The sequence below is a fragment of the Anomaloglossus baeobatrachus genome, chromosome 6 (genome assembly GCF_048569485.1).
Source record: "Anomaloglossus baeobatrachus isolate aAnoBae1 chromosome 6, aAnoBae1.hap1, whole genome shotgun sequence".
Classification (NCBI taxonomy): Eukaryota; Metazoa; Chordata; class Amphibia; order Anura; family Aromobatidae; genus Anomaloglossus; species Anomaloglossus baeobatrachus.
The window spans coordinates 571,310,065-571,337,424 of NC_134358.1; the positions used below are offsets into that span (position 1 = coordinate 571,310,065).

The window sequence follows — 27,360 nt, forward strand, 5'->3', positions numbered from 1 at the left end:
GCAAAACTGTGCTCCAGCCACCCTGAGAGCAAAACTGTGCTCCAGCCGCCCCAAGAGGACAACTGTGCTCCAGCCGCCCCGAGAGGACAACTGTGCTCCAGCCGCCCCGAGAGGACAACTGTGCTCCAGCCGTCCCGAGAGGACAACTGTGTTCCAGCCGTCCCGAGAGGACAACTGTGCTCCAGCCGCCCCGAGAGGACAACTGTGCTCCAGCCGCCCTGAGAGGAGAACTGTGCTCCAGCCGCCCTGAGAGGAGAACTGTGCTCCAGCCGCCCTGAGAGGAGAACTGTGCTCCAGCCGCCCTGAGAGAACTGTGCTCCAGCCACCCTGAGAGGAGAACTGTGCTTCAGCCGCCCCGAGAGGACAGCTGTGCTCCAGACGCCCCGAGAGGACAGCTGTGCCCCAGCTGCCCTGAGAGGAGAAATGTGCCCCAGCCGCCCTGAGAGGAGAACTGTGCTCCAGCCGCCCTGAGAGGAGAACTGTGCTCCAGCCGCCCCGAGGGGACAACTGTGCTCCAGACGCCCTGAGAGAACTGTGCTCCAGACGCCCCGAGAGGAGAACTGTGCTCCAGACGCCCCGAGAGGAGAACTGTGCTCCAGACACCCCGAAAGGAGAACTGTGCTCCAGACACCCCGAAAGGAGAACTGTGCTCCAGACACCCCGAGAGGAGAACTGTGCTCCAGCTGCCCTGAGAGCAAAACTGTGCTCCAGCCGCCATGAGAGCAAAACTGTGCTCCAGCCGCCCTGAGAGCAAAACTGTGCTCCAGCCGCCCCAAGAGGACAACTGTGCTCCAGCCGCCCCAAGAGGACAACTGTGCTCCAGACGCCCCAAGAGGACAACTGTGCTCCAGCCGCCCCGAGAGGACAACTGTGCTCCAGCCGTCCCGAGAGGACAACTGTGTTCCAGCCGTCCCGAGAGGACAACTGTGCTCCAGCCGCCCCGAGAGGACAACTGTGCTCCAGCCGCCCTGAGAGGAGAACTGTGCTCCAGCCGCCCTGAGAGGAGAACTGTGCTCCAGCCGCCCTGAGAGGAGAACTGTGCTCCAGCCGCCCTGAGAGAACTGTGCTCCAGCCACCCTGAGAGGAGAACTGTGCTTCAGCCGCCCCGAGAGGACAGCTGTGCTCCAGACGCCCCGAGAGGACAGCTGTGCCCCAGCTGCCCTGAGAGGAGAAATGTGCCCCAGCCGCCCTGAGAGGAGAACTGTGCTCCAGCCGCCCCGAGGGGACAACTGTGCTCCAGACGCCCTGAGAGAACTGTGCTCCAGACGCCCCGAGAGGAGAACTGTGCTCCAGACGCCCCGAGAGGAGAACTGTGCTCCAGACACCCCGAAAGGAGAACTGTGCTCCAGACACCCCGAGAGGAGAACTGTGCTCCAGCCGCCCTGAGAGCAAAACTGTGCTCCAGCCGCCCTGAGAGCAAAACTGTGCTCCAGCCGCCCTGAGAGCAAAACTGTGCTCCAGCCGCCCCAAGAGGACAACTGTGCTCCAGCCGCCCCAAGAGGACAACTGTGCTCCAGACGCCCCAAGAGGACAACTGTGCTCCAGCCGCCCCGAGAGGACAACTGTGCTCCAGCCACCCCGAGAGGACAACTGTGCTCCAGCCGCCCCGAGAGGACAACTGTGTTCCAGCCGTCCCGAGAAGACAACTGTGCTCCAGCCGCCTCGAGAGGACAACTGTGCTCCAGCAGCCCCGAGAGGACAACTGTGCTCCAGCCGCCCTGAGAGCAAAACTGTGCTTCAGCCGCCCTGAGTGGAGAACTGTGCTCCAGCCGCCCTGAGAGAACTGTGCTCCAGCCGCCCTGAGAGGAGAACTGTGCTCCAGCCGCCCTGAGAGGAGAACTGTGCTCCAGCCACCCTGAGAGGAGAACTGTGCACCAGCCACCCTGAGAGGAAAACTGTGCTCCGGCCGCCCCGAGAGGACAGCTGTGCTCCAGACGCCCCGAGAGGACAGCTGTGCCCCAGCTGCCCTGAGAGAACTGTGCCCCACCCGCTCTGAGAGGAGAACTGTGCGCCAGCCGCCCCGAGAGAACAACTGTGCTCCAGACACCCGAGAGGAGAACTGTGCTCCAGACGCCCCGAGAGGAGAACTGTGCTCCAGACGCCCCGAGAGGAGAACTGTGCTACAGATGCCCCGAGAGGAGAACTGTGCTCCAGACGCCCCGAGAGGAGAACTGTGCTCCAGCCGTACTGAGAGGCCCAAACTTGCTTGCTAGATAATGAGAAGATGCATTCTTTCATAGGAAAAATACTAAATGTACCCTATACCCTATACAGTGAACTGCTGTCTCTTTAAGAAACAGACTGTACCCTCTTTTCTTTAGTAAAGTGTTAATGCAGTTCACTCTTGTGTCTGGCTGCTTGTAACTGCACAAACATCACAGGCGCTCCAACACTTACACCCAGACACCATTAAATCCATAGGAGTGCCCCCGGGGGATCCTATATCATCTCCGTAAGTGTCACCTCCAGCTATTGACAATTGTTGTGGACACGAGGGAAGCGTTTAGGGGTCCAGCGACCCACTTCCTCTACCGTGACAGTACCATCTGCTGCCAGTGGAAGTACATCCCCAGCTGTCCACTCTGCAACATCTCCCTCGTGGGTCACCGCAATAGGACCATAAAAATTATTCTTGAAAGCAAGAGATGAGCGAATCAAATTCATATAAAATTTTATGAAATTCACAGGTTCCGGCAAATCTGAATAATTTGCAATTCAAGCAAATCGTTCACAGAAATGCTCACACCCTGATGACACATTGCAAAAGATTATCAGGCTCAGGCGACTTCCATAACAACTGCGCCGGCGTCTCCATGATTCCTGCATCTATCACATGGTATAGCGCAGCTAATAAGGAGGGACCAGAACAGGCTGTATTTTACAACATTTTTGGGAATGGTGCTAAAGTTTGTTTATAAATGAAAATAATAAAAATGCAGACATTTAGGCCTCTTTCACACATCAGTTTTTTGCCATCCGTTGCAATACGTCGTTTTGTGAAAAAAAAAATGGATCCAGCGCTGGATCCATTTTTTTCCTCATTGGCTTGTATTAGCGACTGATGGCCTCACATTACATCCATCGTGCGACGGATCCGTCGAAAAATGTTTGTCCGGCCAACATCCACAGGAACTGTTTTTGTGTGCGTCGAAAAGACGGTCGCCGACGGATCTCTCTCTCTCTCACTCGTCCGGGATAGGTTTTCAATAGCAAATAACATTTGCCATGAAAAAAGTGGTAGGACGGATCCGTTTTTTTTTAAGGGATCCGTCGCATCACTTACCACTGCTGAAAAAAAACTGATGTGTGAAAGAGGCCTTAGCTGTGCATGTTGTTCACACACCTGATTCAATTAGTCCAATCTGACAGCTGTACACTCCACACCTGTACTTCAGCCGCTACATTTTGATTTTTTTCCTCTTTCTATATATTTACCTACCGACCTCACATCTCTCGTTACTTCCATTTTCCCAAGGGTTGAATAATTGGGCATGAAAACATTGTCAGACGTAAATTAGTTATACAAATTGTATGGTAAAAGACAAAAAAAAAAGTGCATATGGACGGGGCAGTGTAAAACCACAAAACGCCACAACAGCACTGTCACCACCAGCTACCGGGGCATTCACACCAGCAAACGCAGGTCACACGGACCCTCCTCTGCCTCCAGCAAGCGAATAATTGGCAAGGACGTTATGTCATGGCAGGACGAGCTTTACAATACTGGGATTCAAAGCAAATCGAATTTTGGGAAAATAATTCATAAAACCTGTTGATTTTGCATTTGATAAGGTGCAATCATATCTACTGTCATCAGCACATCCACCTTTGTTTCGCAGAAAATGAAAAAATGCAGGTTATAAGGGAGAAAAAACACAAAATCTATCACTGCTACTTGAACATTACAGTAAGCACACCATAACTGACCCCTGATATCATCATTCAGTGCTCATTACCAGCTAATATCTGCCCATATAATAGGAGCCTTACAGGGTTTTCCACTACTATTATACTTCAGCCTATATTTAGGATGAGCCATCAATGTCAGAGCAACAGGGGTCCACCACCCGGCCCCCCACCGATCAGCTCTTACTTGGTCTGGAAAAAGCTGAATGCAGACAGTACATGGAGCAGAACATCGCAGCTCCGCACATTCAGTGTCCAATTCTCAGTACTGCAGATGAGCTACTATAATATGAATATAATGTCAGACCCCCACCTATCGGATACTGGGATTCACCAAAAATCGAATTTTGGGAAAACAATTACTAAAACCTGTTGATTTTGCACTTCATAAGGTACAATCAGGCTGCAGTCTGCAGTCATACAGCTCCCGAGATCTGTATATCAACTGTCAACACAAGGTGAGCCAAGGAGAAAGGCTATAACATCAGAAAAAATAAATCCTCTCCCTTGTGCTCAGTCAGCCGAGGAGATGATTTATGTCTTCTGATGTCACAGCCCTTCTCCTCTTCTCATGGCGGCACATGTGTATTTATGACATAGCTCCTTTGTCAGTTAAGACACAGGTCTTGGGAGCCATGTTTCTTCCTACTGCAGTCCATCCTGCAATGTGACTAGATGTCCCCGGTCTGCTAGACCTTCTTGTGCTCAACGTCGAGCTTTGCAAGTAGCCCAGCCTGCTCCCGTGTGATGAACTTCCCTGGCCTATTTAACCTCTTCACCCCCAAGCCTGTTTTAATCTTCCTAACTAAACCAATTTTTTTCAATTCTGACCAGTGTTACTTATGAGGTAATAACTAGTTATGAGCGAGCACTACCATGCCCAGTACTCGTAACAAGCATTTGGACGCGACTCATGCACGGAGTATATTAGAAGTCAATCGAGAGCTGAAGCATTTTTCTAGAAGATTTTGGATTCACGGCTCAGAAGGGAAGGAGCGCCATTTTGGCTCTAATAGATTGCGGACACCATACCATATTTGTAGAGCCCCTGACATGTTAAAACAGCAGAAATCCCCATGTGACACCATTTTGGAAACCACATTTCTCGAGGAATTAATCTCAGGAATCAGTGACCATTTTTAACCCTTGGGTGATTCACAGAATTGTATAACCATATGCGGTTGAAAACGATTTTTGAGGCACAGTGCAAACCTCAGAGGGGAAAGAGCCCCATATTGTAGTGCAGATTCTCCTGGGATGGTTTGGGGGTGCCATGTCACATTGGCAGATCCCGAGGTACCAGGACAGCGGAACCAACTGAGAGTGACCCCATCATACAAATTACAACTCTCAATTCATCTAGGGGTGCAGTGATGTGATCCTATTGACACCATATGTCAACACTGTCATAACATTTTATACCATTGGATGGCGATGAAAAAATAATTACATTTTTACTAAATTTAGCCCCAGATTTTACATTTTCAAACAGGAAAATTTCTGCTGAACGAGGCAATGCCCCATATGTGGCTGTACAGTACTGCTTAGCCACAAGGGGAGACTCAGGAGAGAAGGAGCGATATTTGACTCTTGGAGTACACATTCTTGTACAATAGTTTGCAGACTCCATATACAGAGCCCTAAGTGCCAGAATACCCCTCAAGTGACCCCATTTTGGAAATTCCACCTCTCACAATTTATCTACAGGTATAGCGACAATTTTGACTACATGGGTGTTTTCCAGAAACAAGCAGCAATGGATGTCGGTGAGTGTTAATTTTTTTTGTGTGCACATTTTACAAAAAATTTTGGATCACATTTATCCCGTGCTTTATACTGAGCACTTACATCGGACTTCCATCTAAATCTCTGAATGGCATGATTCAGATGACACCCCCGAGGGACCCATTCTCTCTAATGAGAAGCAGAGTTTCTCAGGACTCTGTCCGGCCTCTGTTCAGTGTTGTCCTTTTCAGAAGTGCACAAAACTGTGGCCGACTGCACTTTTATGCACCACTGAAAAGACGGACGCCGCCAGATCATAGGACAGACTGAGTCCAAGGTGCCTCCATCTGCCTCATTATAGGGAAGCTTCCATCTGAATCACACATTTCAGAGATTTACATGTAATCCCTGGTACATACCATATTTCAGCCTATGTCCAGAGTAGAGTTCTATCTATGTATAATGGCCTCTCAATATGAGAATATATACCACCACCCACTACTCAGAAATAGCTATGGATATACCGATTCAGAATTAAACATGATAACCAATCCACGAAAAAAAATCAGAAAGAGTAAAATAAATCATTTTTATTATGACAAAGATTAAAAAAAATGGGGTGTAATAACAGAGAAAGTGCACAAGATGGCGTACGGCTATGTTCACACAGGGCTTTTTTTGGGAAGTTTTTGCTGCGTTTTTAAGCTGCAGATTTGCCTTGGCTTTATGCAAATCCATGCTAATAAAAAAAGCTGCTTTTTACAGTCCCAGCAAAGCCTATGAGATTTCTGAAATCACGAACACCTGCAGATTTTTTCCTGACTGTTTTGTCAAATACCTACGTTCTTGCTGTAGATTTCAAAGAATGAGCTTGGCAATTCTTTGCACCATTTTTTCATTGATATAACCCATTTTGTAGAAAAAAAACGCACCAAAAACGCAGATGACTCAAATGAGATTTCCTGCCACCAGATCAGGTTTTGGTCAGGAAAAAAAAATGGAATTTATCTTACCGTTAATTTGGTTTCTAGGAAACCCTCCACGACAGCAGACAGGAGGTTAACTCTCCACCCTATTAGGGACAGGGAACACAAAGAGATTAACCCCTTCAGCCCCCGGGCATTTTGCGTTTTTCCTTTTTTTTTTTCTCTCTCTTTCTTCCGAGAGCCGTAACTTTTTTATTTTTCTGTTAATCTTGACATATAAGGGCTTGTTTTTTGTGGGACGAATTGTAGATTTAAATGAAACCATAAGATTTACCATATAGTGTACTGGAAAACGGCAAAAAAAATTCCAAGTGCGGAAAAATTGCAAAAAAGTGTGATCGCACAATAGTTTTTGGGATATTTTATTCACCGTGTTCACTATATGGTAAAACTGATGTGTGGGTATGATGCCTGAGGTTGGTGCAAGTTTGTAGGCACCAAACATGAATAGGTTTACTTGTATGTAAGGGGTTAAAAAAATTTCACAAGCTTGTCCAAAAAACGTGGTGCACGTTTTGCGCCATTTTCCGAAACCCGTAGCGTTCTCATTTTTCTGGATCTATGGCCCAGTGACAGCTTATTTTTTTGCGTCTCGACCTGACGTTTTTAATGATACCATTTTTGCACAGATGCTACGTTTTGATCGCCTGTTATTGCATTTTGCGCAAAACTTGTGGCGACCAAAAAACGTAATTTTGGCTTTTTGAATTTTTTTACTGCTACGCCATTTATCAATCAGATTAATTGATTTTATATTTTGATAGATTGGGCATTTCTGAATGCGGTGATACAAAATAGGTCTCTATGTTTTAATTTTTTTTTAACCCTTTAATTTTCAATGGGGTGAAAGGGGGTGATTTGAACTTTTAGTTTTTTGTTGTTTTTTTTAAATTTTTAAAACTTTTTAACTTTTGTTTTTCATTTTACTAGTCCCCCTAGGGGGCTATAGCGATCAGCAATCTGATCGCTCTACCATATCTCCAGATCACAGCTACAGAGCTACAATCTGCAGATATGCTGCTTTACTTTCAATGCCGGCTGTATTCCGGCATTGAGAGGAAGTGACTCATGTTAGCTACAGGCATCATCGCATGGCCCTGTGCTACCATGGCAACCACTGAAAGTCACGTGATCATGTCACGTGACTTCCGATGGGGGCGGGGTAAGTCAGCATAATGGCGGCGCGCATATACATCTCGCTGCCAGATTTTGGCAGCAAGATGTAAGAGGTTAATAGTCACGGGTGGAAGAGATTCCACTCGTGACCAGCAAGCACACATGTCAGCTGTTGAAATCAGTTGATATGTGCGCGGATAGCCGCGGCCTGCCCACGGCAGGGGGGCGGGGATTAAACTCACACGATCCATGACATACCCAGTACGTCATAGGTCGTTAAGGACTTAAATAATCCCTCCCCACCTCCAGTTTTTTTTCAAGTACCACCAACAAATCATGAATGGTTTAAATCTTTTATTTTTAGAAATAAGCCATTAATATGCATGTGAATAAGTGGAAAGTGAGGGATAACTGTGCTGTCGTGGAGAGTTTCCTAGAAACAGAATTAACGGTAAGATAAATTCAATTTTCTCTAGTCACCCTCCACGACCGCACACAGGAGGAGTAGCAACAAACAGGTTATGGAGGGATAACAGCCTGTAGGACTTTACGTCCAAAGGCCAAATCTCTATTGGAAAGCCAGTCCAATCGGTAATGTCTAACAAATGTATGTACAGAGGACCAGGTCGCTGCTCTGCAAATCTGTTCAATTAAAGCATCAGCCCTCTCAGCCCAGGAGACTGACATGGATCGAGTAGAATGTGTGGTCAAGTGATCCGGAGGATGGAGGCCTTGGGTAGCATATGTTTCTTTAATGGCGTTTTTTATCCAGTTGGAAACTGTGCTCTTGGCAGCCTTCTTTCCAGCATTCTTGCCAACAATCTGTACAAAAAGATTGGAATCCTTTCTGAAGGACTCTGTTTTCTGAAAGTATAGCATGACTGCCCTACGTACATCGAGGGAATGAAAGTCCATCTCCTTTTGGTTAGCTGAATTTTGACAAAAACATGGCAGAATAATGTCTTGGTTCCTATGAAAGTCCAACATCACTTTCGGGAGAAAGGAGGGATCTAGACGGAAGACTATTCGATCATCCACAATCTTCATATAGGGCTCTCGGACGGTAAGAGCCTGGATTTCACCCACTCGCCTCGCCGTAGTAATCACACTCAAAATGCCGTTTTCCAGGCCAGACATCTCATGGTAGAGGAAGCCAGAGGTTCAAATGGAGCCTGAGCCAACCCCTGAAGAACCACGTTAAGATCCCAGGGGGAACTATTGCCAGTTGTTTAGGACTGACTCTAACTGCTGAAGAGAGGAATCGCTTCACCCAGCGATGGTTTGCCAGGTCCTGATCAAAATACGCACTTAAGCTGATACTTGGACTTTAAGAGTGCTGGGGCTCAGACCTTTTTCAAGACCTGACTGTAAAAAGTCCAGGATGTGAGCCACATTTGGATGGAACAGGTCAGAAGTCTGAGGACTGCACCAGTTGGTTTTCCAGATTTTAAAGTAGATCAGATTAGTGATAGGCTTACGGCTTTTCTGAAGCGTGTCAATGACCCTCTCAGACAGACCCCTAGCTCTCAAAATGACGACCTCAGAAGCCACACACCCAGGTTCAGTCTGTTGAGGTCTGGGTGAAAGAGCGGACCCTGATGGAGAAGATCAGGGATCTGAGGCAATAGGAAGGGTCGACCCTGAGCCATGGATACTAGTGCCCCGAACCAGCTGCGTCTAGGCCAGAGTGGCGCAACCAGGATGGTAGGAACCCCATCCGATCTGACTTTTTGAAGAGTCCTTGCCAGAAGCAGGATTGGTGGAAAGGCGTATGCCAGTTGAAACCTCCAAGGATGGGAGAAGGCATCCACCGCTGTCGACGGATCCCTGGGACTTAAAGAGAAAAATTGATGTACCCTTGCGTTCTGCCGAATTGCAAAGAGATCCACCTCCGGTTGTCCCCACCTTTGGACTAAGGAATGGAACACCTCTGGCTTCAGGGACCATTCTCCAGGATGAACGACCTGCCTGCTGAGGTAATCCGCTCGAGTATTTTCGGAGCCCTTCAGATGAACAGCTGATAGTGACAGGCGGTGTTTTTCTGCCCAAAAAAAGATTCCTATGGAAATCGTTTGCAAACTCTTGTGGTGCGAGCTGCCTTGATGACGTAGGTGAGCTACCGATGTCATATTCTCGGAGTACACCATGACATGAGCCCCTTGAAGCATGGATTTCGCTGCCCTGAGCGCCTGAAGGACGGCTTCCAGTTCTCGATAATTCGATGATCTGCGACTGATGTCTGCTGACCAGAGCCCTTGGAAGGGAACCTGAGAAATGATCGACCCCCAACCTTTCTGGATGGCATCTGTGGAGATTGTCACCAACGGCTCTCTATTCCAATAAACTCCTTTTTGGAGATGGGCAGGGATCATCCACCATAACAATGAGGCTTTCACCGGACCTGGCAAGGATATCTTCTTGTTTAGGGAGCTCTGGGCGCCGTCCCAAGATGCCAAGATATGAGCCTGAAAGGTTCGTGAGTGGGCCTGAGCCCAGGAGACCGCCGGGATGCAAGATGTCATAGATACCAGTACGGATATTGCGAATCTCAGGGTGACCACTCGTTGGCAATGTAGAAATGCAACTTTTTCCTTTATCCCCAACTGCTTGTCTCTCGGAAGGAAGGATTGCTTTTTTACAGAGTCCAACACGACTCCAAGAAAGACCTTTTTTGTGGAGGGAAGAAGGTCTGACTTCTGATGGTTGACCACCCATCCCAAGTTGTTGAAGACTCTTAGGGGTACTTTGCACGTTGCGACATCGCTAGCATCAGCTAGCGATGCTGAGCGCGATAGCACCCGCCCCCGTCGCACATGCGATATCTTGTGATAGCTGCCGTAGCGAACATTATCGCTACGATAGCTTCACACGCACATACCTGCCCTGCGATGTCGCTCTGGCCGGCGAGCCGCCTCCTTCCTAAGGGGGCGGGTCATGCGGCGTCACAGCGACGTCACACGGCAGGCAGCCAATAGAAGCGGAGGGGTGGAGATGAGCGGGACGTAAACATCCCGCCCACCTTCTCCCTTCCGCATTGCCGGTGAAGGCAGGTAAGGAGATGTTCGTCGCTCCTGCTTCACACACAGCGATGAGGAACAACATCGTATCTCCTATTGGTGCGACATTATGGAAATGAACGACGTGACACAGATCAGCGTTTTTTCACGCTTCTGTGCTCGTTCATCGTCGCACCTAGGATTTACACGTTGCGATGTCGCTACCGGCGCCGGGTGTGCGTCACTACCGGCATGACCCCGACGATATATCAGTAGCGATGTCGCAACGTGCAAAGTACCCCTTAGCCTGTTGGAGGAGCAATTGGGCAGAGGGGGCCACTACCAGGAAGTCGGCGAGGTAGGGGATTATACAAACATTTTGACCCCGAAGGAATGCTACCACCTCCCCAATTATTTTGGTGAAAACCCAAGGTTCGGATGAGAGACCGAATGGGAGTGAGTTGAACTGATAATGCCAGAGACACCCCTTGTGGAAAACTGCGAAGCGAAAAAACTTTTTGTGGGCATGAAAGAGCGGGATATGGTAGTACGCATCTTTTAGATTTATAGTGGCCATAAAAAATCCCAGACCGACAAGGGGCGTGGTGGACCTGACCAACTCCATTTCGAAACGCCTGTAGATGACGTGGCGATTTAAGGGTTTGAGGTTAATTATTAACCGAGGGGTGCCGTTGTTTTTTTTTTTATCAGGAAGAGACGGGAGTAATGGCCGAACCCCGCCTCCGACTCTACTATCGTACTACCGATACTACCCCTATTTTTTGGAGGTTTTAAATACAGCCCATGAGAGTGACATGACTTCCCCGGGAGGGAGAGGAAGTGACCCGAGTACATTGAGGAGGATAAATGGAGAACTCCACCTCGAGACCCTCTTTGATGGTGCTTAAGACCCATGGGTTCAATGATACCTCCTGCCACTGACTTAGGAATGCTGACAGCCGACCTCCTATCCTGATGGCGTCATTGCTTGTCTTGCTGCTGTCTCCGATCTTCAGACCTTTGGAATTGAAAGATGCTCCTCCCTCTGCCCCCTTTCTGGTAACTCCAACGGCCTGTCTAAAGGCTACTTTACACACTGCGATATCGGTCCCGATATCGCTAGTGTGGGTACCCGCCCCCATCTGTTGCGCGACACGGGCAAATCGCTGCCCGTGTCGCACAACAGCCGTCACACATACATACCTGTCCTGCGACGTCGCTGTGACGGGCGAACCGCCTCCTTTCTAAGGGGGCGGTCAAGGCGGCGTCACAGCGACGTCACTGAACCGCCGCCCAATAGCAGCGGAGGGGCGGAGCTGAGTGGGACGTAACATCCCGCCCACCTCCTTCCTTCCGCATTGCGGCCGGGAGGCAGGTAAGGGGAGCTTCCTCGTTCCTGCGGCGTCACACGCAGCAATGTGTGCTGCCGCAGGAACGAGGAACAACCTCGTTACTGCTGCAGTAACGAGATTTGAGAATGGACCCCCATGTCGCCGATTAGCGATTTTGCACGTTTTTGCAACGATGCAAAATCGCTTATCGGTGTCACACGCAACAGCATCGCTAATGCGGCTGGATGTGCGTCACGAATTCCGTGACCCCAACGACTCCGCATTAGCGATGTCGCAGCGTGTAAAGCCCGCTTTACTCTTCCCTCTGTAAGGGGGAGATGGATTCTGGGGGGGGACGAAAAATCTTCTTATGTGGTCTGTCTTCTGGCAACAGTTTATTCTTGTCCGTAGCCTTCTCCAGAATCTCTTATAGGGCTGGACCGAAAACATGCGTCTCTCGAAACAGTAGAGAACAGAGTTTCACCTTGGAGGCCGCAACACCGCTCCAAAGCTTAAGCCAGAGAGCTCTTCTCTCCGCATTAGAAAGGAACCCACTTCGTGCTGCTACACGAACAGACTCCGCAGAAGCATCAGCCAGAAACCCTGTTGCCTTTTGGAGGAGTGGCAGGGAAGCCAGGATATCTTCCTTGGGGGTGTCTTGGGTGAGATGTTCCTCCAGCTGTCCTAGCCATCTGAACAAGGAGCGGGAAAACACAGGTGGAGGCGACCCCTGTCTTATGGAGAACCGCAGATGTCTCCCTGGATTTCCGAAGGAGGCTGTCCATCTTACGTTCCATGGGATCTTTGAGTTGAGACGAATCTTCAAATGGGAGGGTTGTCTTCCTTGCCACTCTGGCGACTTGAATATCCACCCTAGGTATATCCCAGCGACAGGTGGAATCTTCTTCCAGCGGGAAGCTATTTCTCAATTCACGGGAAATGGTAAGGCGTTTTTCAGGGTTTCCCCACTCCTGTAAAACCATCTCTCGGATTATTTCGTGGACCGGAAACCCCAACTTCTTACGGGTCCTAATGCCCCCGAATATTTCGTCTTGTACCGGTCTAGTAGATTTTTCTTCTTCTACCCCCATAGTCTCCCTTACTGCACCTAAAAGTTCATCCATATCCTCCATTGAGAAAAAATATCTGGCTTCAACTTTATCCGAAGATAAGCCATCATCCTTGTTAAACATCTCTTCCGGGGCCGAGGAGGGCCCTTCTAAAGAATCCAACTCTGAGTCCTCCAGAGGGCTGACTTTTCTTTTCTTAGGTGCAGAAGGTGCAGCGGGAAGGGGGGGTTGTGAAAGGGACGCCAGGGAGGACTGAATCTCCTGACGGACCATATTTTTAAGTTCATCCATAAGGGAGGGTTGTTCCTCTCTTACTACCTGACCGGTACAGGACTGACATAGTTTCTTGGAATGTTCAGCAGGAAGCTTTTTATTGCATATCATGCACCTTTTGATAGATGGCCTCTCCTTCTTTGGGGGCAGGAGTCTCGTCTCCCTAAGGAGGAGAGAAGAGGCCATTAAGAGCAATCTCCCTCCATTCTAGTCCTGGAGAGTGCTCATACCTGGGTCCCTTATGCGGTCCGGGATATATCCAGCCGTGGGTGATTCCTCCTCCTCTATCGGTCGGGGGGCGCAGGCTTCCACAGGAGCGAGTACCGGCATCCACAGGCAGCGACGGCGCGTGTGGTCCACAGTGGAACGGATGAACCTTGAAGTGACGTCATCACAGGACGCCAACGTCACTTCTGCGCGCTGTCGCCACCACGTGTGGGGGAGGAGGAGGTGCTATGGAGCTGCCGAAGGTCCATGGTAGTCAGTCTGCCCTGCTTTACCTCGCAGAGGCGCAGGAAGGGCAGACAGGTCCCGAGTCCCAAGGAGACGGGAGCAGCGCCGGAGGAGGAAGCAACTTGGCCATGACCTCAGCTGCCCGGTAAGTAACCTAACGTTGCGCTTTCATCACCGGCCACGAGAGCACAGCAGTAACCTCTCATGTCCCATAGGGACAGGAAACAACACTGGAGATGGGAAGTGGGGAGGGGTTATTTAAACTTTGTGTTTCCTGTCCCTAATAGGGTGGAGAGTTAACCTCATGTGTGCTGTCGCAGAAGGTGACTAGAGAAAAACTTACCAAAAAAGCACTGTGTGAACATAGCCTACCAGAGCAGCATAGAGAGAAAGTGCCAGGTTAGATAAACAGATGTAATGCCAACAATAGGAGATACCTAATCACAATGTGTCAATCCACTCAGTGACCAGTGTATGAGAGCCCCTGTGACAAGGAAGTACAATACAATGGCATGAATGAAATAATATAAGGTCCCAACCAATCTGGCGCCATTCCAGCAGTGAGTAAGTGCTTTAAGGTTTGCTTATATTATTTCCTTCATGCCATTGTATTGTACTTCCTTGTGGACCGTTGTAGTTATAGTAGATTCATTTACAGTGGAACGCGACACCATGTGGACAAATGCGGTTGTGCATGAAGCACACAACCGCATGGTGTCGCGCTTACACTATAAATTAATCTACTGTACTGCATGTGTGCTGGAAATCTCCTTTGAGTCATCCGCCTTTTAGGTGCGATTTTTCTATAAAATGGGTTGCATCATTGAAAAAACGTTGCAAAAACGCTGCAAAGAATTGCCATGCTCCTTCTTTGAAATCTGCAGAAAAAACGCAGGTATTTGACAACACAGTTAGGAAAAAATCTGCAGGTGTTTGTGCATGAGATTTCAGAAATCTCATAGACTTTGATGGGACTGTAAAAAGCAGCTTTTTTTATTAGCATGGATTTACATAAAACCAAGGCAAATCTGTAGCTTAAAAACGCTGCAAAAACTTCCCAAAAAAGCCCTGTGTGAACATAGCCATACACTGGTCACTGAGTGGATTGACACATTGTAACTTGTGATTAGGTATCTCCTACCATTAGCATTACATCTGTTTATCCTAGCCTGGCACTTTTTCTCTCTGGTACGCCATCTTGTGCACTGTTATTACACCCCATTTTTTCATTTTTGTCACAATAAAGGTTATTAATTTACTCTGTTTCTGTTTCTCTTTTGTGGATTGGTTATCATGTAATCCCTGGTGCAAGCGCTCAGCGTAGAGCGCAGGATAAATGTGAGCTGCACCATACTGCGATCTTGGAAGTAACAATGACTAAATCCACAGCAGGTCAAGAATTGATTTTATTTTTTATGCCATTCATCTCTATACTAATGTCTTGATATCTCCCATCACGTCATGACCAGCCCTCTTCTCTCTTCCACACTTGTATATTCCTCACCCAATCACCTTCAAAACTTCTTGTGAGTATCCCTCGTCCTCTGGAATACTGAGTCCCAACACATTTAATTATCCACCACATTCAAAGCTTTCAGGTAGAGCTTGAAAACCCATCTCTTCAGAAAAGTAAAAGCCTGCAATGACCACGCTGCCACATCACCACCACCGAAGTGCTGTCTCACCACCACCGAAGCGCTGTCTCACCACCACCGAAGCTGCCACAACCCCCGACCTACTGTCTCCTCCAAATTATACTGTAGACTGTAAGGGGTACTTTACACGCTGCGACATCGCTAGCATTTGCTAGCGATGTTGAGCGCGATTGCACCCGCCCCCGTCGCACGGCCGATATGTGGTGATCGCTGCCGTAGCGAACATTATCGCTACGGCAGCGTCACATGCACATACCTGCTCTGCGACGTCGCTGTGACCGGTGAACCGCCTCCTTTCTAAGGGGGCGGTTCGTTCAGCGTCACAGCGACGTCACAGCAGCGTCACTGAACCGTCGCCCAATAGAAAAGGAGGGGAGGAGATGAGCGGCCGGAACATCCCGCCCACCTCTTTCCATCCTCCTTTTCCGGTGGACGGAGGTAAGGAGATGTTTGTCGTTCCAGCGGCGACACACACAGCGATGTGTGCTGCCACAGGAACGACAAACAACATTGTACCTGCAGCAGCACAGATGTTATGGAAATGAACGACGTGTCAACAAGCAACGATTTTGCACGTTTTTGCGCTCGTTGATCGTTGCTCATTTGTGTTACACGCTGCGATGTCGCTACCGGCGCCGGATGTGCGTCACTAACGACGTGACCCCGACGATATATCGGCAGCGATGTCGCAGCATGTAAATTACCCCTAAGCCTGTAATGACAGGGCTCCAAACTTAAAAAATAATAATAATCTATCATCTTGGCATCTTCCTCTGGTCCCTGGTCACAATCATACCGACCATCCATCCTCCAAACATCCTGTAATTTGGGTCTGTGTCTCCATATTCTGTGCTCTGTACAGTAAACTGATAGGAGTCTAATAGCAGCTGATGGGGCCAAAGTCCCTAAACTGGGAAAATGTTTCTTCCTCATCGGTAGAGACAGCAGATGATGAAGATATCGGCCCCGGGAACATAATCCTATTTCACCTCCATATTATAGGAGCACAGCGGTGTTATCACATATAGCGCCATCACATTATCACCAGATATCATCTGTATTTATCTGAACAAGGGACTCTCTGGCCCAGAACTGTCCGGTCCAGAGAACGAGGAGAACGTGACTCTCCTCTGCTTTATATAGTGGTGACTCCTCACCGGGGCGGTTACCTGCAGGATCGTCCTCTGTGCATCGATCATCACCACCAACATCACTTTTCTCCTCCATTATATCTGCAGAATTAAGATTTCTCAGATCTTTACCAGGATTTCAGAGCTGTGAAAGAAAGAATGGAAAAGTCACCGACAAAAAGGAGCCGTCACCGACGAAAATAACTGTCACATGGAATGTTCTAGATGATCAGAAACCAGTAGAAAGCTTCCATCGCTCTCCGGACACATCGGCTTTAGTAACTCCCTGCATTACCCATCTATATATATAATTTCCTTATTCTGTCTGTCTATCTTGCTCCAAAATGACGTCATTACAGTGACAACCGTCGCATTGGCCGCTTGGCTCGGCCACGCCCCCCGCACACTGTGCCCGCTCAGCCACGCCCCCACACACTGTGCCCGCTCGGTCACGCCCCCCGCACACGGTGTCCGCTCGGCCACGCCCCCCGCACACTGTGCCCACTCGGCTACACCCTCCACACACTGTGCCCGCTCGGCCACGCCCCCCGCACACTGTGCCCGCTTGGCCACGCCCCCCGCACACTTTGCCCGCTCGGCAACGCTTCCCGCACACTATACACCTCTCCCCAGGACTACTCCACCTATTAGACACCTCCTCCAAGGACTACTCCTCCTATGAAAAACCTCACCCCCAGGACTACTCCACCTATTAGACACCTCCCCCCCAGGACTACTTCTCCTATTAGACTCCTCTCACCTCAGGACTACTCCTCCTATTATCCTCCTCTCTCCCCAGGACTACTCCTGCTATTATCCCCCTCTCTTCCCAGGACTACTCCTCCTATTAGACTCCTCTCCCCCCAGGACTACTCCTCCTATTATCCTCCTCTCCCCCCAGGACTACCCCTCCTATTATACGCCTCTCCCCCCAGGACTACTCCTCCTATTATACTCCTCTCCCCCCAGGACTACTCCTCCTATTATACTCCTCTCCCCCCAGGACTACTCCTCCTATTATCCTTCTCTCCCCCCAGGACTACTCCTCCTATTATACTCCTCTCCCCCCAGGACTACTCCTCCTATTATACTCCTCTCCCCCCAGGACTACTCCTCCAACACACACACACACGCACACACACACACACACACTGCACAAAACATACCTCCCCCTAAAACACACACACACCCCACACACACACACACACACACACAAACCGCGCAACACACACAGCAACACACACAACGCTGCAGACAAACAACACCGCTTTCACACCCCCCACACCCAGACAACACCCAGAACATTTACAGCGCCCTACACAAATACTTGGCAACTACACACAGCAACATCTATATATATAACAAAAATCATACATTAACTACACAATAAATTCTAGAATACCCGATGCGTTAGAATCCGGCCACCTTCTAGTAATATAATCGTTCTGCAGCCTCTTTCCTTGTTGCTCTGCGCTGCTCCGTTCCTCTGTTCTTCCTCCTGATCATTACTGTGAGGTGTAACAAGGTCAGAGTCAGTTTCTGCACTGACCAATCAGCTGTCAGTGTTACAGGGACACACCCCTTTGAAAGAATGGAAACGCCCAGTAGATAATATATTCCTAATGTCTAATGGACAAAATAAAACAAAGACGTGCACAATGCAGAGAAAGGAGAGAAAGATCCTCCAGAATGGCCTCATCATGGCAAATGCAAGTAGTTAGTAAAAACAGATGTATCCTCCAGGCCTCTGCCCTTGCTTCCCCCTCCGGGCCCGGCCTCTGCCCTTATCCCTCCTCTCGGCCCGGCCTCTGCTCTTATCCCTCCTCTCGGCGCGGCCTCTGCTCTTATCCCTCCTCTCGGCTCAGCCTCCTCTACAATCAGACAGGCTTCTACAGAATCCAGATATTTGGATTGCTGGAGGTCCCAATGGTTGGAAACCAAGAAAGTAGGAATTTATTATCATATGAATGATCCATAACTTCACATATGAAAGTACTTAGAACCACTACAGTGTATATTTATATACATACACAGACAAGTCCTCCTCCTCCCCACATATAGTATATACAGACGAGTCCTCCTCCACAAATAGTATATACACAGACAAGTCCTCCTCTCCACACATAGTATATATACAGATAAGTTCTCCTCTCCCCACATATAGTATATACACAGACAAGTCCTCCTCCTCCCCACATACAGTATATACACACAGGCAAGTCCTCCTCCCCACATATAGTATATAGACAGACAAGTTTTCCTCACAAAGTATATATACACACAGACAAATGTTACCCCTAATCATGTATAGTATATACAGATGAATCCTCCTCTTTATCACATATAGTAGATACACAGACAAGTCCTCCTCCTCCACACACAGTATATATACACAGACAAGTTCTCCTCCTCCCCACATATAGTATATACACACAGACAAGTCCTCCTCCTCCCCACATACAGTATATACACACAGACAAGTCCTCCTCCCCACATATAGTATATAGACAGACAAGTTTTCCTCACAAAGTATATATACACATAGACAAATCTTACCCCTAATCATGTATAGTATATACAGATGAATCCTCCTCTTTATCACATATAGTAGATACACAGACAAGTCCTCCTCCTCCACATACAGTATATATACACAGACAAGTTCTCCTCCCCCCATATATCTATATATATAATTGCCTTATTCTGTCTGTCTGTCTGTCTGTCATGCTCCAAAATTGTGTCCTTACGGTGACACAAAGCTGATTGGCCGCTGGGCTCGCCATGGCCCCGCCCCCCCCACGGATTGGCCTCTCGCCCCGGCTCTCTGCAGGCCCCGCCCCCCTCACGCAATGCACGCTCGCTCTGGCCCCGCCCCCCGCACGCATTCCCCCAACTGACACGGAGCCCCAGGTGAGTACACACACACACACATCAGATCACACTCACTCTCACACACACCTCACACACACATCACATCCACACACTCACAACATCCTGGGATATCGCTTGCTTCTCGGCGGTGATACTGTGCTGTGAGCTTTCAGGACCTGCCGGAGGATCACATGGCCGGAAGCATGTGGTATCTCCGGATGTTGTGAGTATGAGCGCCTATGTGTAATATCGTCAATGTGTGTGTGCGTGAGTGTATGCGATCGGGTGGGTGTGAGTGTATGCGATCGGGTGGGTGTGAGTGTATGCGATCGGGTGGGTGGGTGTGAGTGTATGCGATCGGGTGGGTGGGTGTGTGTGTGTGAGTGTATACGATCGGATCTGTGAGTGTCGGCAGAGGAGCACGGCGTGCTGGAGGAGGCTGGGAGGAGAGAGGCTGATCCTGGGGAAGGCTGGGAGGGGGGAGGCTGAGAGAAGAGAGGCTGATGTTGGGGGAGGCTGAGGCTGGGGTAGGCTGGGAGGAGAGAGGCTGATGCTGCGGGCAGAGAGGCTGATGCTGCGGGCATAGAGGCTGATGCTGCGGGCAGAGAGGCTGATGCTGCGGGCACAGAGGCTGATGCTGCGGGCACAGAGGCTGATGCTGCGGGCAGAGAGGCTGATGCTGCGGGCACAGAGGCTGATGCTGCGGGCACAGAGGCTGATGCTGCGGGCACAGAGGCTGATTCTGCGGCCAGCATGGGGGATGGAGCACTATGGGGGGTGCGCAGCATGGGGGATGGAGCACGATGGGGAGTGCGCAGCATGGCGGATGGAGCACGTTTGGGAGTGCGCAGCATGGCGGATGGACCACGTTTGGGAGTGCGCAGCATGGCGGATGGAGCACGTTTGGGAGTGCGCAGCATGGCGGATGGAGCACGTTTGGGAGTGCGCAGCATGGGAGATGGAGCACGATGGGGAATGCGCAGCATAGGGGATGGAGCACGATGGGAAATGCGCAGCATGGGGGATGGAGCATGATGGGGGGTGCGCAGCATGGGGGATGGAGCACGATGGGGGGTGCGCAGCTTAGGGGATGGAGCACGATGGGGGGTGCGCAGCTTGGGGGATGGAGCACGATGGGGGGTGCGCAGCATGGGGGATGGAGCACGATAGGGGGTGCGCAGCATGGGGGATGGAGCACGATGGGAGGTGCACACCTCCCCCCAACACACACACACACGCGCACTGCACAACACACACACACTGGGAAACACATACACCGCCCTACACAGACACCCACACACACAGACAACGCTGCACACACACAACACCCAACACACAAACACCGCGGCATACATAAATATACGCACATACCGCGCAACACACACACTGCACAAAACATACATCCCCCCAAAACACACACAAACCACGCAACACACACACAATGCTACAGACACACAGCGCTCCACAAACAACGCAACACACGCAACACACATACAACACCGCTCTCACCCCCCGCCACACCCAGACAACACCCAGAACATGTACAGCGCCCTACACAAACACTTGGTAACTACACACAACAACATCTATATATATAACAAAAATCATACATGAACTACACAATACGTAAATTCTAGAATACCCGATGCGTAGAATCGGGCCACCTTCTAGTAGTATATATACACAGACAAGTCCTCCTCCACATACAGTATATATACACAGACAAGTTCTCCTCCCCCCATATATAGTATATATACACAGACAAGTCCTCCTCCTCCCCACATATAGTATATACACAGACAAGTCCTTCTCTCCACATATAGTATATACAGAGACAAGTCCTTCTCCTCCTCACATATAGTATATATACACAGACAAGTCCTCCTCCTCCTCCACATATAGTATATACACACAGACAAGTTCTTCTCCTCCCCACATGTAGTATATATACACAGACAAGTCCTCCTCCTCCACGTATAGTATATATACACAGACAAGTCCTTCTCCTCCCCACATATAGTATATATATATATATACACAGACAAGTCCTCCTCCACATATAGTACTATATACCCAGACAAGTCCTCCTCCTCCTCCAACATATAGTATTTATACACAGACAAGTCCTTCTCCTCCCCACATGTAGTATATATACACAGACAAGTCCTCCTCCTCCACGTATAGTATATATACACAGACAAGTCCTTCTCCTCCCCACATATAGTATATATATATATATATATATATATACACAGACAAGTCCTCCTCCACATATAGTACTATATACCCAGACAAGTCCTCCTCCTCCTCCACATATAGTATATATACACACAAACAAGTCTTTCTCCTCCCCACATATAGTATATATATACAAACAAGTCCACCTCCTCCTCCACATATAGTATATATACAGACAAGTCCTCCTCCTCCACATATAGTATATATAAACAGGCAAGTCCTTCAACTCCCCACATGCAGTATACACACAGACAAGTCCTCCTCCTCCTCCACGTATAGTATATATACACAGACAAGTCCTTCTCCCCACATATAGTATATATACACAGACAAGTCCTTCTCCTCCCCACATATAGTATATATATATATATATATATATATACAGACAAGTCATCCTCCACATATAGTATATATACACAGACAAGTCCTCCTCCTCCACATATAGTATATATATACACAGACAAGTCCTCCTCCTCCACATATAGTATATATACACAGACAAGTCCTCCTCCTCATCCACATATAGTATATATACACAGACAAGTCCTCCTCCTCCCCACATATAGTATATATACACAGACAATATATACACAGACAAGTCCTTCTCCTCCCCACATATAGTATATATACACAGACAAGTCCTTCTCCTCCCCTCATATAGAATATACAAAGACAAGCCCTCCTCCTCCCCACATACAGTATATATACACAGACAAGTCCTCCTCCTCCTCCCCACATATAGTTTATATACACAGACAAGTCCACCTCCTCCACATACAGTATATATACACAGACAAGTTCTCCTCCCCCCATATATAGTATATATACACAGACAAATCCTCCTCCCCCCACATATAGTATATATACAGACAAGTCCTCCTCCTCCCCACATATAGTATATACACAGACAAGTCCTTCTCTCCACATATGGTATATACAGAGACAAGTCCTTCTCCTCCTCACATACAGTATATATACACAGACAAGTCCTTCTCCTCCTCACATATAGTATATATACACAGACAAGTCCTCCTCCTCCACATATAGTATATATACACAGACAAGTCCTCCTCCTCCTCCACATACAGTATATATACACAGACAAGTCCTCCTCCTCCACGTATAGTATATATACACAGACAAGTCCTTCTCCTCCCCACATACAGTCAGGGCCAGAAATATTTGGACAGTGACACAAGTTTTGTTATTTTAGCTGTTTACAAAAACATGTTCAGAAATACAATTATATATATATAATATGGGCTGAAAGTGCACACTCCCAGCTGCAATATGAGAGTTTTCACATCCAAATCGGAGAAAGGGTTTAGGAATCATAGCTCTGTAATGCATAGCCTCCTCTTTTTCAAGGGACCAAAAGTAATTGGACAAGGGACTCTAAGGGCTGCAATTAACTCTGAAGGCGTTTCCCTCGTTAACCTGTAATCAATGAAGTAGTTAAAAGGTCTGGGGTTGATTACAGGTGTGTGGTTTTGCATTTGGAAGCTGTTGCTGTGACCAGACAACATGCGGTCTAAGGAACTCTCAATTGAGGTGAAGCAGAACATCCTGAGGCTGAAAAAAAAGAAAAAATCCATCAGAGAGATAGCAGACATGCTTGGAGTAGCAAAATCAACAGTCGGGTACATTCTGAGAAAAAAGGAATTGACTGGTGAGCTTGGGAACTCAAAAAGGCCTGGGCGTCCACGGATGACAACAGTGGTGGATGATCGCCGCATACTTTTGTTATGGTTAATATTTTATATTAAGTTTTGATTATCATTTAAGCAATTTATATATGTTTAATAATTTTGTATTTTTGTATTAGCTTTATAAGTGTTATTCATAAAAGCAATAGCACTGGGTGTAGTCTCTTTAAAGAGGCCTTTGTCTAAAGTTTCTTTGTTACTGAAGGTCCAGAAAACTGGACAGATCTGGTTTTAAGGAATTCAGCAGGATCCATAATTTACGATTTTGTTATTTCCAACTTTCATTCCATTTTTGGTCATGTACTAAGCCGTCCCCTTATCTTTTGTGGTTTTAATAAACTACTGTTTGGGCATCTGAGATTCAGACAAAGCCTGGTACACGGACATTGACTGTGTTCTTGTGTTTGTCTCCGATGCATCGCTAGTAATTGGACCAACATTGGCAGATCTGGAGATCTCTTGCATCTCACCCTAAATTAGCTCTCCCAGGAAAGGGGTTTCCACGACACTTTCTTTGGTGAAGAAGAACCCGTTCACAGCATCAACTGAAGTCCAGAACACTCTCAGTGAAGTAGGTGTATCTGTCTCTAAGTCAACAGTAAAGAGAAGACTCCATGAAAGTAAATACAAAGGGTTCACATCTAGATGCAAACCATTCATCAATTCCAAAAATAGACAGGCCAGAGTTAAATTTGCTGAAAAACACCTCATGAAGCCAGCTCAGTTCTGGAAAAGTATTCTATGGACAGATGAGACCAAGATCAACCTGTACCAGAATGATGGGAAGAAAAAAGTTTGGAGAAGAAAAGAAACGGCACATGATCCAAGGCACACCACATCCTCTGTAAAACATGGTGGAGGCAACGTGATGGCATGGGCATGCATGGCTTTCAATGGCACTGGGTCACTTGTGTTTATTGATGACATAACAGCAGACAAGAGTAGCCGGATGAATTCTGAAGTGTACCGGGATATACTTTCAGCCCAGATTCAGCCAAATGCCGCAAAGTTGATCGGACGGCGCTTCATAGTACAGATGGACAATGACCCCAAGCATACAGCCAAAGCTACCCAGGAGTTCATGAGTGCAAAAAAGTGGAACATTCTGCAATGGCCAAGTCAATCACCAGATCTTAACCCAATTGAGCATGCATTTCACTTGCTCAAATCCAGACTTAAGACGGAAAGACCCACAAACAAGCAAGACCTGAAGGCTGCGGCTGTAAAGGCCTGGCAAAGCATTAAGAAGGAGGAAACCCAGCGTTTGGTGATGTTCATGGGTTCCAGACTTAAGACAGTGATTGCCTCCAAAGGATTCGCAACAAAATATTGAAAATAAAAATATTTTGTTTGGGTTTGGTTTATTTGTCCAATTACTTTTGACCTCCTAAAATGTGGAGTGTTTGTAAAGAAATGTGTACAATTCCTACAATTTCTATCAGATATTTTTGTTCAAACCTTCAAATTAAAAGTTACAATCTGCACTTGAATTCTGTTGTAGAGGTTTCATTTCAAATCCAATGTGGTGGCATGCAGAGCCCAACTCGCGAAAATTGTGTCACTGTCCAAAGATTTCTGGACCTAACTGTATAGTATATATATATATATATATACAGACAAGTCCTCCTCCACATATAGTATATATACACAGACAAGTCCTTCTCTTCCCCACATATAGTATATATACACACAAACAAGTCCTTCACCTCCCCACATATAGTATATATATACAAACAAGTCCACCTCCTCCACATATAGTATATATACAGACAAGTCCTCCTCCTACACATATAGTATATATAAACAGGCAAGTCCTTCAACTCCCCACATGCAGTATACACACAGACAAGTCCTCCTCCTCCTCCACGTATAGTATATATTCACAGACAAGTCCTTCTCCTCCCCACATATAGTATATATACACAGACAAGTCCTTCTCCACATATAGTATATATATATATATATATATATACACAAACAAGTCCTCCTCCTCCTCCACATATAGTATATATACACAGGCAAGTCCTCCTCCTCCTACACATATAGTATATATACACAGACAAGTCCTCCTCCACATATAGTATATATATATACACAGACAAGTCCTCCTCCTTTCCACATATAGTATATATACAGACAAGTCCTCCTCCTACACATATAGTATATATAAACAGGCAAGTCCTTCAACTCCCCACATGCAGTATACACACAGACAAGTCCTCCTCCTCCTCCACGTATAGTATATATACACAGACAAGTCCTTCTCCCCACATATAGTATATATACACAGACAAGTCCTTCTCCTCCCCACATATAGTATATATACACAGACAAGTCCTCCTCCTCCTCCACATATAGTATATACACACAGACAAGTCCTCCTCCTCCTCCACATATAGTATATATACACAGACAAGTCCTCCTCCACATATAGTATATATATATATACACAGACAAGTCCTCCTCCTCCTCCACATATAGTATATATACACAGACAAGTCCTCCTCCTCCTCCACATATAGTATATATACACAGACAAGTCCTCATCCTCCTCCACATACAGTATATACACAGACAAGTCATTTTCCTCCCCATATAGTATATATACACAGACAAGTCCTCCTCCTCCCCACATATAGTATATATACACAGACAAGTCCTTCTCCTCCCCACATATAGTATATATACACAGACAAGTCCTTCTCCTCCCCACATATAGAATATATGCACAGACAAGTCCTCCTCCTCCTCCCCACATATAGTGTATATATACAGACAAGTCCACCTCCTCCCCATATATAGCGTATATACACAGACAAGTCCACCTCCTCCTCACATATAGTATATATACACAGACAAATCCTCCTCCTCCTCCCCACATATAGTATATATACACAGACAAGCCCTCCTCCTCCCCACATACAGTATATATACACAGACAAGTCCTTCTCCTCCCCACATATAGAATATATGCACAGACAAGTCCTCCTCCTCCTCCCCACATATAGTGTATATATACAGACAAGTCCACCTCCTCCCCATATATAGCGTATATACACAGACAAGTCCACCTCCTCCCCATATATAGCGTATATACACAGACAAGTCCACCTCCTCCTCACATATAGTACATATACACAGACAAATCCTCCTCCTCCTCCCCACATATAGTATATATACACAGACAAGCCCTCCTCCTCCCCACATACAGTATATATACACAGACAAGTCCACCTCCTTCCCATATATAGCGTATATACACAGACAAGTCCACCTCCTCCTCACATATAGTATATATGTTACCGGCAATGTGTAAAAACAGGCATTCTATAGAATATCTAGGCAATGTATACAATGCCGGAAATGGGTCGTCAAAGTATGAAATAGAAGGATTTTTGTGTACTCACCGTAAAATCTCTTTCTCTGAGTCTTCATTGGGGGACACAGGACCGTGGGTTATGCTGCTGTCACTAGGAGGCTGACACTAAGTAGACAAAAAATATTAGCTTCTCCCTAGCAGTATACACCCCAAGCCGGAGGCGGACTTAAATCAGTTTAGTGCACAAGCAGTAGGAGGAGTACCAAAAACAACCATACATAAGTCAAAGTAATAACTATAACAAAGTAGCCGTGCGACAAGTGGCCTGGGAACATGGACCAGATATAGGCAGGCAATATGTAACAAAAACAAGCAGGGTGGGCGCTGTGTCCCCCAATGAAGACTCAGAAAAAGAGATTTTACGGTGAGTACACAAAAATCCTTCTTTCTCTTTCGTTTCATTGGGGGACACAGGACCGCGGGACGTCCAAAAGCAGTCCCTGGGTGGGAAGAAGGCAAGCACTGGAGATAGGCAGGAAACAGCTTCCCCTGTCGGGCTTGCCCAAGACCTGAATGCACTTACCT

The 27,360-nt window shown here is 47.5% G+C and overlaps 2 protein-coding genes across 8 annotated transcripts in view; both read right to left on the bottom strand.

Annotated features, from left to right (window-relative positions):
- LOC142243709 (uncharacterized) overlaps positions 1 to 27,360 on the bottom strand; it is a 329,550-nt gene that overhangs the window by 258,692 nt on the left and 43,498 nt on the right. The gene's annotated exons all lie outside the window — the stretch shown is intronic.
- Positions 1 to 27,360, bottom strand: part of LOC142243697 (uncharacterized) — a 104,138-nt gene that overhangs the window by 12,887 nt on the left and 63,891 nt on the right. For 4 of the 7 annotated variants that reach the window (XM_075315861.1, XM_075315858.1, XM_075315859.1 and 1 more), the window contains 2 exons: positions 18,044 to 18,149; positions 16,669 to 16,786 (listed from right to left, as the gene is read on the bottom strand). In XM_075315861.1, coding sequence (XP_075171976.1) covers positions 16,669 to 16,738 — 70 coding nt within the window. In that variant the 5' untranslated portion in view covers positions 16,739 to 16,786; positions 18,044 to 18,149. The remainder of the gene's footprint in view (positions 1 to 16,668; positions 16,787 to 18,043; positions 18,150 to 27,360) is intronic. The other 3 variants (XM_075315863.1, XM_075315864.1, XM_075315865.1) reach the window with 2 other exon arrangements.